This window comes from Procambarus clarkii, chromosome 44, assembly GCF_040958095.1.
Source record: "Procambarus clarkii isolate CNS0578487 chromosome 44, FALCON_Pclarkii_2.0, whole genome shotgun sequence".
Taxonomy (NCBI): domain Eukaryota; kingdom Metazoa; phylum Arthropoda; class Malacostraca; order Decapoda; family Cambaridae; genus Procambarus; species Procambarus clarkii.
In genome coordinates this window covers 9,997,176-10,009,709 of record NC_091193.1, presented here as the reverse complement: position 1 = coordinate 10,009,709, position 12,534 = coordinate 9,997,176, and the positions used below count along the sequence as shown (strand labels likewise).

At 41.1% G+C, this 12,534-nt stretch overlaps 1 protein-coding gene across 5 annotated transcripts in view; it reads left to right on the top strand.

Moving 5' to 3' along the window:
• LOC123745246 (sterol O-acyltransferase 1) overlaps window positions 1–12,534 on the top strand; it is a 45,887-nt gene that overhangs the window by 13,668 nt on the left and 19,685 nt on the right. For 2 of the 5 annotated variants that reach the window (XR_011222017.1, XM_069300641.1), the window contains exons 1-4: window positions 2,431–2,758; window positions 7,852–7,928; window positions 9,860–10,017; window positions 10,779–10,946. Coding sequence is in view for 3 of the 5 variants with exons in the window: in XM_069300641.1 (XP_069156742.1) it covers window positions 2,446–2,758; window positions 7,852–7,928; window positions 9,860–10,017; window positions 10,779–10,946 (716 nt within the window). In the remaining 2 variants the exon portion in view is untranslated. Of the gene's footprint in view, window positions 1–2,430; window positions 2,759–5,814; window positions 5,921–7,851; window positions 7,929–9,859; window positions 10,018–10,778; window positions 10,947–12,534 lie in introns of those variants that run through there. The other 3 variants (XR_006771309.2, XM_045725568.2, XM_069300642.1) reach the window with 2 other exon arrangements.

The window sequence follows — 12,534 nt, the reverse complement described above, 5'->3', positions numbered from 1 at the left end:
GTCGATTATGATTCTCAGTCATTCACAGAATGACTTGAGAATGGTCCAGGACGGACCGAAACGTCGTCGTCCCTTCACTTTCTAGTGTGTGGTTTCGTCAACATATTTCAGCCACGTTATTGTGACTCCTCGTCTGAAAAATCCTAATCTTCCCTATCAAGGCAATAGAATTATCAACACTTGTGATGGTAGAACATAAAGGACCAGTACTCACTCAAGATACGGCAGTGGTGAAGCTTCCTTGTGTCTCATGAATCTCCCTCCCCCTGTGATGCCCAGCACTAGACTCCAGACTCCTGTCTGGACTGACACACAGCACACACTCACCTCTCCTTCGATTGATTGATGAAGATTAAGCCACATACAAGAGGTGGCACGGGCATGAATAGCCCGTAAATCCTCATCACTCAAGATACGGCAGTGGTGAAGCTTCCTTGTGTCTCATGAATCTCCCTCCCCCTGTGATGCCCAGCACTAGACTCCAGACTCCTGTCTGGACTGACACACAGCACACACTCACCTCTCCTTCGATTGATTGATGAAGATTAAGCCACATACAAGAGGTGGCACGGGCATGAATAGCCCGTAAATCCTCTCCCTTGTTGTTATAAATTCAGCTCCTCTGAACAAGTTTCCTCTCTTGTAACGAGCTTTTATACCCGTCTATCCCAATTAGTAATAGCCTTCCCACTTTGGAAACTACTCGAGGTGAGGTGAGGTTTGTGTCAGAGTCAGAGTGGGATAATGTTAGTGTTAGAGCCTCAAGGCTCTGTCCTGGGATCTCTGTTGTTTATAATATATATAAATGATTTAGATTCAGGTTTGAGTAGCAAACATCTGCAAATTTGCAGATGATACTAAAATCGGTAGGGAAATTAACACGGAAGACGACTCGCTATCACTTCAAGTTGATCTAAATAGGGTTTTGAAATGGTCAAAAGATTGGCAGATGCAGTTTAATGCTGATAAATGTAAAATTTTGAGGCTAGGTAATGATGATAGTTACAAGATACAAGCTAGATAGTGTTGAGATTGCGAAAGGGATCTGGTAGTTATGATTAGTAAGAATTTAAAACAAAAGGATCAATGCATGAATGTTCGTAATAAGGCAAATAGGACACTGGGATTTATTAATCGAAGCGTTAGTAACAAGACACCTGGTGTAGTTCTTCAGCTATATCTAGCTCTGGTTAGGCCCCATTTAGATTATGCAGTTCAGTTTTGGTCGCCGTACTATAGAATGGATATAAATTCACTTGAACGTGACCAGCGTAGGATGACTAAGTTAATTCCCCAAATTAGAAATCTTTCATATGAAGAAAGATTAACAAAGCTTAAATTGCATTCACTGGAAAGGCGAAGAGTTAGGGGTGACATGATAGAGGTTTACAAGTGGATGAATGGACACAACAAAGGGGATATTAATAGGGTATTAAAAGTATCAACACAAGACAGAACACGAAACAATGGATATAAATTGGATAAATTTAGATTTAGGAAATACTTGGGTAAATACTGGTTCGGTAACAGGGTTGTTGATTTGTGGAACCAATTACCGCTTAACGTGGTGAAGGTGGGGTCCTTCGATTGATTCAAGCATGGGTTGGACATGTATATGAGTGGGATTGGGTGGTTATAGATAGGAGCTGCCTCGTATGGGCCAATAGGCCTCCTGCAGTTACCTTTGTTCTTATGTAACCTTTCCTCACCTCCCTGTGAATGTAAGTCAGGAACCATCCCAAGTCAACTCAAGTCACCTCAACAACTGTTACAACCCTCTTTCCCTGCAGTTAAGACAAAACCATGTGCACGTTAGTTAAGCATGATTTTGTCTTATAACTGGTCCTCCAGATTGAAAAATGAAATTGCCTTAAAAAAAAAGTCTAACCTTTTGGGTAAATACTGGTTCAGTAACAGGGTTGTTGATTTGTGGAACCAATTGCCGCGTAACATTGTGGAGGTGGGGTCCCTCGATTGTTTCAAGCACGGGTTGGACAAGTATATGAGTGGGATTGGGTGGTTATAGAATAGGAGCTGCCTCGTATGGGCCAATAGGCCTTCTGCAGTTACCTTTGTTCTTATGTTCTTATGTTCTAACTAAGTACACTTATAGACTTTATGCATAAAGTCCTGCTTGTAATAACAATATTACATAGTCCCAACTGTCCACTCAAGTGACAGTCCACCAAACAGTCCTCAGGACTGAACAACCTTCAAGGTTTACATCTTCCTCTAGTTGACTTTTCTATCTTGATATTGTCTTGACAGTAGTGCTGGGACGTTGACACCAACAAGGTCTTGCTATACACGTGAGCAATTATAGGCATCGAGACGGTGTTGGCGTGGCGACAGACGAGTCAGTCTGTCATGGAAAATACTGGAGGGCCAGGTCCCAAATCTACACAGTAAAATAACAACATACCGGAGTGAACGATATGGAAGAAAATGCAGAATAGAACCAGTGAAGTGCAGAGGTGCCATAGGCACAATCAGAGAACACTGTATAAACATCAGAGGTCCGCGGTTGTTCAACGTCCTCCCAGCGAACATCTGAAATATTGCCGGAACAACCGTGGACATCTTCAAGAGGAAACTAGATTGTTTCCTTCAAGGAGTGCCGGACCAACCGGGCTGTGGCGGGTATGTGGGCCTGCGGGCCGCTCCAAGCAACAGCCTAGTGGACCAAACTCTCACAAGTCAAGTCTGGCCTCGGGCCGGGCTTGGGGAGAACAACAACTCCCAGAACCCCATCAACCAGGTAAGTCCTGACTACAGCTCTTGGGCTCCCGTCCGCTCACAGGTGTCTTCATCACGGCATGCTAGGCTTTCTTAGACTTTCTTCGACTTTCTTCGTTCTCCCATGAAACACTTAACCTTCAAGCCGAAAGACGCGCAGTGTGTCCTTCTATTGGCGGGTTAAGCACCCTCTACAGGGATCGTGCCGTTCCTCTGTGATCACTTCGTTATTCATCTTGTTCCTTCAGCGGACGTGGCTTCCTCTAGTACCAGAGAAGGACCTTGCATAATCTGGAAGCTGGCGTTCCTCGTCGACCATACATCTTCCACTTGTGTCCTGCACCTGCTTTGGTTGATACAGCTAGGTTGGCCATGATGGCTTTAGCAACGGTCCATCATAATTATTCGTTGACGTCTAGAACCAGCTCTCCTGATGACAACAAACTGCGAACAACCTCATATGGGTGAGGCATCAGCCAGGTGATTTTTTACATCACTTTCCCCAGGACCGCAAGTGTAAGGTCCACTGGGTTGAAAGGTAGTGGTACATTAGGTTAAGAACATAAGAACAAAGGTAACGGCAGAAGGCCTATTGGCCCATACGAGGTAGCTCCTATCTATAACCACCCAATCCCACTCGTATACTTGTCCAACCCGCGCTTGAAACAATAATTACAACCTGCCAGGTTTGCACGTGACCTTGTCATCGTAGGGTGGCAAGGTTTAACCTGACTGCAATTGAGGGTTGACAGAGGGTCATCCTCCTCAACAGAGTCAAGAATGGGAGTTATTGAAGGTAATTACAATTCCTCCCTCGCAATGTATGGAGTTTGTTAATATGAATCGTTCTTTCTGTCTGGTCATCGAAGATGCCCTTAATTACAAAATTGACCGGCCTAATTTTCTAATAACTCTATACGGGCCCATGTGGATGACGGGTAGGAAGAATACTGAAACCGGGGAGGTGGTGACTGAGTTTGGTGGAAAGGTTGGTCAGAGCGGTGACTTTGATTCCCATGTAGAGCGGGAGTGGAAGTCAGAAAAGGTGAAGTAGCTTCTATGTTCCTCCCCAACACCCCCTCCCCAACACCCCCTCCCCATGTGTGGCAGCCTCGACTATCCTCCCGGGGAGAAACTCGTCTCCTTGTGATAACTGTTGGTCGGTAAAATAAATTCCACCCTGAGATCTAACTTGTGACTGTCCGTAATTCCCAAGTAGCAGGGTGATGACAAGCCTGAGTCGCTAATCCACACTTCTCATCCCGATTGATGATTGATGAAGATTAAGCCACCCAAGAGGTGGCACGGGCATGAATAGCCCGTAAGTGGTACAATTTTTTTTTTCTCAGTATTCTGAGTTTGCATTTAACCATCAAGCTGTTATCGCGGGGGAGGATACTTCTTCAGTCTTTATGCTTCTCACCCCTTTATATTTAATTCCCTTAATGCGTAACGACACTGAAATTAAGCTAATCCTACACGTATATCGCGATTTACTGGAATAACGAACCCAATACAACCGGACCTTCGAATTATATCCCACAATTCTCGGTAACGCTAATGAGATGTACAAACTATCCAAGAATGGTTAATCCTCGCCGCTACCAAAGCTTTGTTTACAATGTTAATTATGTAATAACTCAAATCCGTTGACGTCTTGGACTGACGGGAGAGATCTCCCGTCACGCAGGGTACAGTCCCAGCTCCACAGATCTCCAGTATCATCTATTGATACTGGTAATGACTCAAAAGGGCCTCCACTTACGGGCTATTCATGGCCGTGCCACCTTTTGGGTGACTTAATCTTCATCAATCATTAGTCTTGGACTAAATACTCACACACTTTACGTTACAAGTACAAGCACATTTCTACTTCAACTAAAATGAATATTAGCATATTTTTAATAAATTATGTAATAAATTATGTTCCAGTAATTGGTTCCTACATAGGATTATTTATACCCAGTTTCCGCGAATCTTCTGAGCATTAATGAGACTCTTTATCTTCACCATTAGCTGAAACTAATCTTCTGTATGGATTTTTCGTATGGGTGTTTAGTACCTAATCTACTCCAAAATTTTACCGTATATTACTGTTAGCACAAAAACAAAAATTCAATCCCACAACGAGAACAATATATATTATTCCTGAAAAACACAGATTTTCACAGACTAACACGCTCGTAAAGCACACATTCAGTCCCACATCAGGAATAATCAAACATCAATTCCTGTGAAAGGCTGATAATTGCCCCAACGTGCGATATTCTCCGCGAGTGATGCCCAATCCCTGCCAACCTTAAATTTCTCTTAACACTAAGCTTGAATTAGTAAATTAAAGAACAAAAATATTTACACAAGGTACCTAGGTCACTACCCTGTTACTGAACAAAGTTCTGTTACTCCTGCAGCCTTAATTCTAAATGTCTGTCTACTCCAAATGTTACGATTACCAGCAAAAACCTTACAGGAATCTGTCTACTCTGACCAACGGGATTACCGTCAGACTCGTCTGTCTAGTTCGCAGGCACACGAATTTACCCCCAGACTGAGAGCTAAATACTGTCTACTGCACTTCCTTGTATGATTACCGCCAGATGCAAGCCCTTGTGCTTGAACCGTGCTCAGAAATAAGACAGGCGTCCTTACTCTTATTTCTGTCCTGACAGACCGACTTTTACCTGTCGATCTGCTGTACAAATCATTTTGTACACCCCTGATTAAATTAAGAGAACTAAGTAATTGATTCTGTCGAGCCAATCCTCGTCGAGTCAAGCATGTCCCATTAACATTACGTTGCAATAGTCTTACTCACCAGTCTTAACCTAAACCAACAGTAGCCACCCAGCAGCACAGGCACGTCAGTTCCTTCAGCAATTATACAATTACTAAAGACCATCGCAATGCCACCATTTATAACGTATCTATGACGTAACTCGGGTGTGTTACCATTGATACCGCCACCAAGCGAGTTGTTACTAATTGTGACTGAAACTTAGTTACTTAAAACTACTTAATGCCTCCCACCATCTTCGCCTTTGATCAACAACAACATTATTTAACATAAGTACTTTACAGTGACCGGTGACGGGAGAGTTAAACGGTGTGAGTGTAGGATAACATGGGGGGAGTGAGAACAAGGTCGACTTCACTCTTTACTGGCAACTCTATGAATGAATTACAGGTACGAATGGATATACAAGATGGACAATTTAGTAATATATATTTATTTAATTACGTTCAGTATAAAACTCCTGATCTATCTTCCCTATCAAGACAATATAATTATCAACACTTGTGATGTTAGAGCAAAATGGACCAGTACTCACTCAAGATATTCCGTGTAGACAAGTGCGATGCCCAGCACTAGACCCTAGACTTCTCTCTCGTCTGAGACACAGCACACACACACTCCTCTCCCTTGATTGATTAAGATTTCAGCCAACCAGGTGGCGGCACGGGCATGAATAGCCCGTAATCCTCTCTCTCGATTGATTAAGATTAAGCCAACCAGGAGGTGGCACGGGCATGAATAGCCCGTAATCCTCTCCCTCGATTGATAAAGATTAAGCCAAGAGTTTCTCTTTCTCTCGTGACAGCTTTTATTCCCGCCTATCCCAAATTTTCCGTTGATTGGACGGATTTGAATCTGGTAACAAGGGATAGCCTTCCAACTTTAGAAACTACTCGAGGTGAGGTTTGTGTCATCTTTCCTCACGTCCCTGTGAATGTCTGTAAGTCAGGAACCATCCCAAGTCTACTCAAGTCACCTCAACAACTGTTACAACTCTACTGCACTTGCCTATCAGTCAGGTGCAGTCGCACCTCCACAGATCTCCAGTATCAGCTCTTGATACTGGTAATGGCTCCAAAGGGCCACCACTACGGGCTATTCATGCCCGTGCCACCTTTTGGGCGACTTAATCTTCACCAATCAATCAATCTGCCATTCACTACGGAGGCGTGAGGTTTAGCTACTAGTAACCTTGTTTTATCTGTTGCGTTTATATTAACTTTTCCGATGTTCGAATTCTGACGCCCTTAAAGGTGTGGATGGAAGTTTTTCTTCCACATCCTTTCCCCTTGGTACATTCCACCTGTTGACCACCATACAGGTTGTTGTTGTTAAAGATTCGCTACCTGGAACAAAAAGTTCCAAGCAACACGGGCTATGGTGAGCCCGTAGACCCATACAGGGCACGAGTATCTACTTACATTTCTTCAACTCGTTTGTGTTTCCAGCCTCCACTTACGTATTCTCGTCTTACTTTTAAGGAAGCTGCCCTTGTCAATTCCCTTCAGTATCTTTTATGTTGCTATCATGACCCCTTCTGATTCTTTTTTCCTGTAGGGTTGTGAGGTTCAAATAAATTTGAGACAGTAAGATACATCTCAAAAGGATAGAGTAGCTTAGGTTATTACTACCACTTGAAGGGGCTCATAAATCCATACAGTACACAAATCATATTTTTCCTTTCACATTCCAATAAGCAGCTCATAGAACTTATTACAAACTGCTACCTGAGCATAAGTAAAGTAAGTAAAGTCAATTTTATTCAAGAAAGTACCTACATAGTTGATTTACAAACAATGTTGGATTTATAGATAGAACTAGTACGTACAATACCTAAAACCACTAATACGCATAGCTTTTCGGGCAATGATCCAAGGACGCAATAAAATGGCGGGAGTTATTACTTTGTTCGTTTTGAAAGACACTTAGAGTAATGATTCACACTTGCCAACCTTGAAATTCCTTCAAAATTTACCCGAGTGATATGCCGATACTCTCATATAAAAGTATTGCAGCAAAAATATCTTAGTGAAGGAATGTGTTTCACGAAAGGTTTGCTAACTTTAAATACTTCGACAAAGATTTCTATATTTTTTCGGAACACTCTACAGACTTCTTAACTTTCGCAACTACAAAATGCTTCGTTGTTTCCTACTAACATTTAATTCTGCAAGAATTTAATTACGAATCATTAATTAGATACAAATACTACATAAGAAACGAATGCTTTTAGTTGAAACGTAACACATTGCTTTAATTCCAAGAAACAGAACCCAGTGTTCAATTTCCGTTAGTGTACTTAATGTTTTTTTTTATTACAGTGAGTGAGGTGAATAAGTCAAATGCCAATGGGGAGGACCAGGTCCTACACAATATGTACCTCCGGGAAAAACTTAAAGTAAGTGATTTGTTTCGTACCTTTCGTTATTTTATTGTATTATATTTATTATTCACCCAGCTAAGTACGGAAATTGCTGAGTTCATTCTGTGTTGAGTCTGGGAATTGAACCCAGAATCCTGGGAGCCGAGCGGACAGCACACTGGACTTGTGATCCTGTGGTCCCGGGTTCGATCCCGGGCGCCGGCGAGAAACAATGGGCAGTTTCTTTCACCCTATGCCCCTGTTACCTAGCAGTAAAAATAGGTACCTGGGTGTTAGTCAGCTGTCACGGGCTGCTTCCTGGGGGTGGAGGCCTGGTCAAGGACCGGGCCGCGGGGACACTAAAAAGCCCCGAAAGCATCGCAAGATAACCTCAAGAATCCTCGGTTATGAGTCAAGAACGAAGCACAAGTGGACAGTCTGTGAGCATGAAGAAACTCGTGAAATAAATAGCATGCAGAACTTGGTAAAACAAGATTGAAGAGAGTATAGTAATAATGTTTGATAATGTTGGATGACAGGTCTGAAGAAAGTGAACTCTAGTAAATGTGAGAGAAAAGGGAGACAGTGACCAAGAGAGCGGTCAGGCATGGCGAGTGATGTGGTTTAGTATGAACTCAGCAGAAGTGATACGAAGATTAATTGGCTGTTGATTGTATTGTCTTGAATGATCATAGTGGTGACTTATGAAAGGTTTCTGATTCTTCCCGATAAGTTACTTAGCTGTTTCCTGAATGTTGCACTTTCTTAGTTTTTCATCTTTAGTGGGTTTACTAAAGCCGCCAACACTAGTGGCCTCGACGAGGACAGGAAGCCGGCGGCTTGTCGAAGACCCCATTTGGTTTTTATCTTTTCCAGGTGTACTTTAAATGTTAACAGTTTTGGCATTTACGGCTTCGGCGGGTAGGCAGCTCCATGGGCTTATAACCCTGTGGGTGCAAAAGTATCTCCTGTTCTCAGTCCTACATTGTGACTTGTTGAGCTTAAAACCGTTGCTCCTTGTTTGTGTTACATCTGTACTTTTGAAGAAATTTCAGATGTAACACAAGGAGCAATGGTTTCAAGCTCAACAAGCACAATGCAGACTGAGAACAGGAGATGCTTCTTTACCCACAAGGTTATAAACCCCATGGAACCGCCTGGTTCCATGGATTTATAACCAGTGGGTATGCTCATCCACTGGCTTACTGCTGTTTTGAATAAGAATTTTGTGTTGTTTTCTCTTCATTGTGGCTTGGCAAATTTGAAATTGCTTCCTTGTGGTATATCAAGCTAGACTTCTTGAAGAAGTGGTGGGAGATTGTTTACTTGAATTTACCTGAGGGGCACCATCTATTTAGTGTCCACGATGGGGACAGGAAGGAAGCCACTGACTTGTCAAAGGTCACCTCATTTTCCTGATAATTTTTTTTTTACCAGGATTTTGAACCAGAGGTGGTAGGTTCAAGACTTGAAGCTTGAAACCTATGGCTTGGTCAGGTAGGTGGTTCCATGGGTTAATGACACTAAGGTGAAAAACATCTATTTCCTGTTCTACATTTTGATTTGTTTAGCTTAAAGATGTTGCCCCCTTCTATGTGTTACTTTTGATCTTTTAAAGGTGTGGTCTAGATTGATATCCTCTTCCACTTTCAGTATTTTAAATTTGTATGAGATCCGCCCTGTCATGTCTGGTTGTTAGTGTTGTTAGTCCTGCTAACACCTTTCCTGACATGAGAGTTGACTTGGTTCTGGGATGAATTTTGTCGCTCTATGTTGTGCTTTCTCCAGTGCAGATATGTCCTACTTAAAATGGTCTCCATGCTTGGATACAGTACACATTTCTTAAAATTCCATTGTAATCTTATGAGGTGTTGATAATGCAGACTTGATAGGAAATTATTTTAATGTAATTATTACATACAACCACTGTTACATATATGATGAAAAAAATATACATATATTTTCAGGACTTACAAAAATCGTTGGAGAACGAGCTGGGGAATATCATTGAAAAGCGCTTACAAGATTTTGAGGAGGAGAACCTGCCAGTATCAGAATGTTTGGCCAGAAACACTATGGCATCGTTTGCATCTGCATTCCCACAATCTCACACCAGATGCAAAGAGTATGTTTAAAGTGGGAAAAGTTCGAAATGTGTTGTTAACCTTTTATCATACCAAATTAGCATAATTGTGTTGATTTCACTATATTTTCAATTACAGTACTAAAACATGTACAGTAGCATTAAATATGTAGAAATAATTAACTTTAAAATTAAACTTTTAATGTTTAAATACAAAAGATTTTTTTTTTTTGGGAGGGGGGGGTAGTTTGAACAGGTTCATATGAGCATACGATGAGAAAGGAGAAGCCATGTGGCATGGCAAGGGCCTCTCAACCACAGGCACAGTTGATGATGTAGATACCCATCCAGTTAATTTAGGCTCATACAGTGTGCATCTTTTGTTTTTGCACGCTTATTTAAAACAAATTGTTTTCAGGTAGCGCATGACGAAACCTCAGTGTATCACATTTAAACTTTCAGTTCAGTACCTATAAGTGGTGATTATGGTGGTACAGTGATGGTACCTATTATGATTGTGACTTTTAGCTTGTAGCTTATGTGCTGGCATATTTTAAAATATTTTAGTACATTGTTAAAGATGTGATACCTGAAAAACAAATTAGCATAACTGTACTAAAATATCTACATTAGTTTTGATGCCAGAGGATGATTCCAGTAGTGTCGGTTACAATTGCTACATAAATGTTTTTCATTAGGACAAATGTTCATGTACAGTATAATATATTTGTAATATAGCCATTATAATTATTTTAGCAAATAAACACTTATTATTATATATTATGAATATATTCCAACAACAGGGCAAAAAAGCCGGGTGAACTTCCTAGCCGTTTATATATTGCTCGTCCTTCGTTGTTGAAGGAGCTACTGACTGTCAACCACATGGAGAGTATTTATAACATCTTTGTTGCCATTTTAGTCCTTCTGTTCTTCAACAAAGTCTTGGAGGAAATCATTCATTCTGGAAGGTTAGTGGATATTTTTTTTTCCTTTCTTTCCTTTCTTTCTTTCTTTGTTACTTTTTCTTTCTTTTGCCTTCTTCTTTCTTTTTTTTTTCTTTCTTTCTTTCCTTCCTTCCTTCCTTCCTTCCTTCCTTCCTTCCTTCCTTCCTTCCTTCCTTCCTTCCTTCCTTCCTTCCTTCCTTTCTTTCTTTCTTTTCTTTCAGTGTATGTGTGTGTATAGTCACAGGATGAGAGCTACATTTGTGCTGTCCTGTCTTCCCAGTACTCTTTGTTTTATGATGTTTTGGAGCTGTTGACTGTTTTGGCATCCATCGCCTTTTCAATGTAAATTGTTCCACCCTTTTTCCACTTTGTTTGCTAAAGAGAACTTACATATTTTTAGAGCACTTTTCTTTCCTTAGCTTCAATCTATGGCCTCCTGTACTTGAAGTTTCAGGTTTCATAAACATCTCATTGTCAACTGTGTATTCTGTTGCTGTTTTGTATGTGGTGATCATATTGATATGAGGCCTTCTCCTAAACATAGTATATTCTCAATGGTTTTTATTTCTCCTACTGCTCTGTCCACCCTAGATGTTAAGGGGCCTGATGGCAGAGTGGACAGCGCTCGGGGTTCGTAGTCATAAGGGTCTGGGTTCGATCCCCGGCGGAGGTGGAAACAAATGGGCAGTTTCTCTCACTCTGATGCTACTGTTCACCTAGCAGTAAATAGGTACCTGGGAGTTAGACAGCTGCTATGGTCTGCTTCCTGGGGATGTGTGTGTGTGTGTGTGTGTGTAAAAATTAGGATTAAGTGCTTGCCCAAAATGCTATGAGTGCTAAATAAGTAAAAAATAAAAATTATATCCTTTTCCAAGCACCCTCAAATTATTATGAACATCTATCTACAATGTTTTGTACTAATTTACTGCTTATGAGAAGCTACTTTTTAATTGCTTGTCTAATATTTGATTCTTGCTGCTCATTCCTATTCTTGACATCCAAACGTACTTCTTTAATTGTTTCTTTTTCTTTTACAACTTGTGCATATGTTTTTTCATTTCTTCTTTATACTTCTGCAATCCCTAAATAACTTGCTCTACTTGATCTGTCCATGAAATTTTCCTTTGTCCTGTACAGTATCAGGGACCCCTAAACACTTTCAAGCGTTGCCCAGTTTTCCCCTCGGCTCTCACCTCACCAGGGAGCTGCCGATAAAATAAATAAACACAATAATATCCAACTTTCACCACCTCTACTACTAACACCAGTGGAACGCACACTGAAGAGTCACCAGGTAATGAACTTAAATATGGAGAAGGGGCTCAACGTCACACTATTGGGGATTTGGCTCAGAACTGGCTAATTGCCCTTGCCATATGTATCTATTTTCCCTGTTAATTTTTTCAAATTCAACTCTCCTTCAATTTTTGTTATCTCACTATCTTCTTCAAGTTGTTTGATATGTAATTCCTGTCCCTTCACCTTGGTTTTCAAGCTTTTATTCACTTCTTGCTGTTGCAAAAGGCTTCTTTCAAATACAGTACAGTATAAGGTTTTCCTTCATAAATGTTTTTGAAGATAAAACTAACCTGCCCATAAGACCATTTTTTCT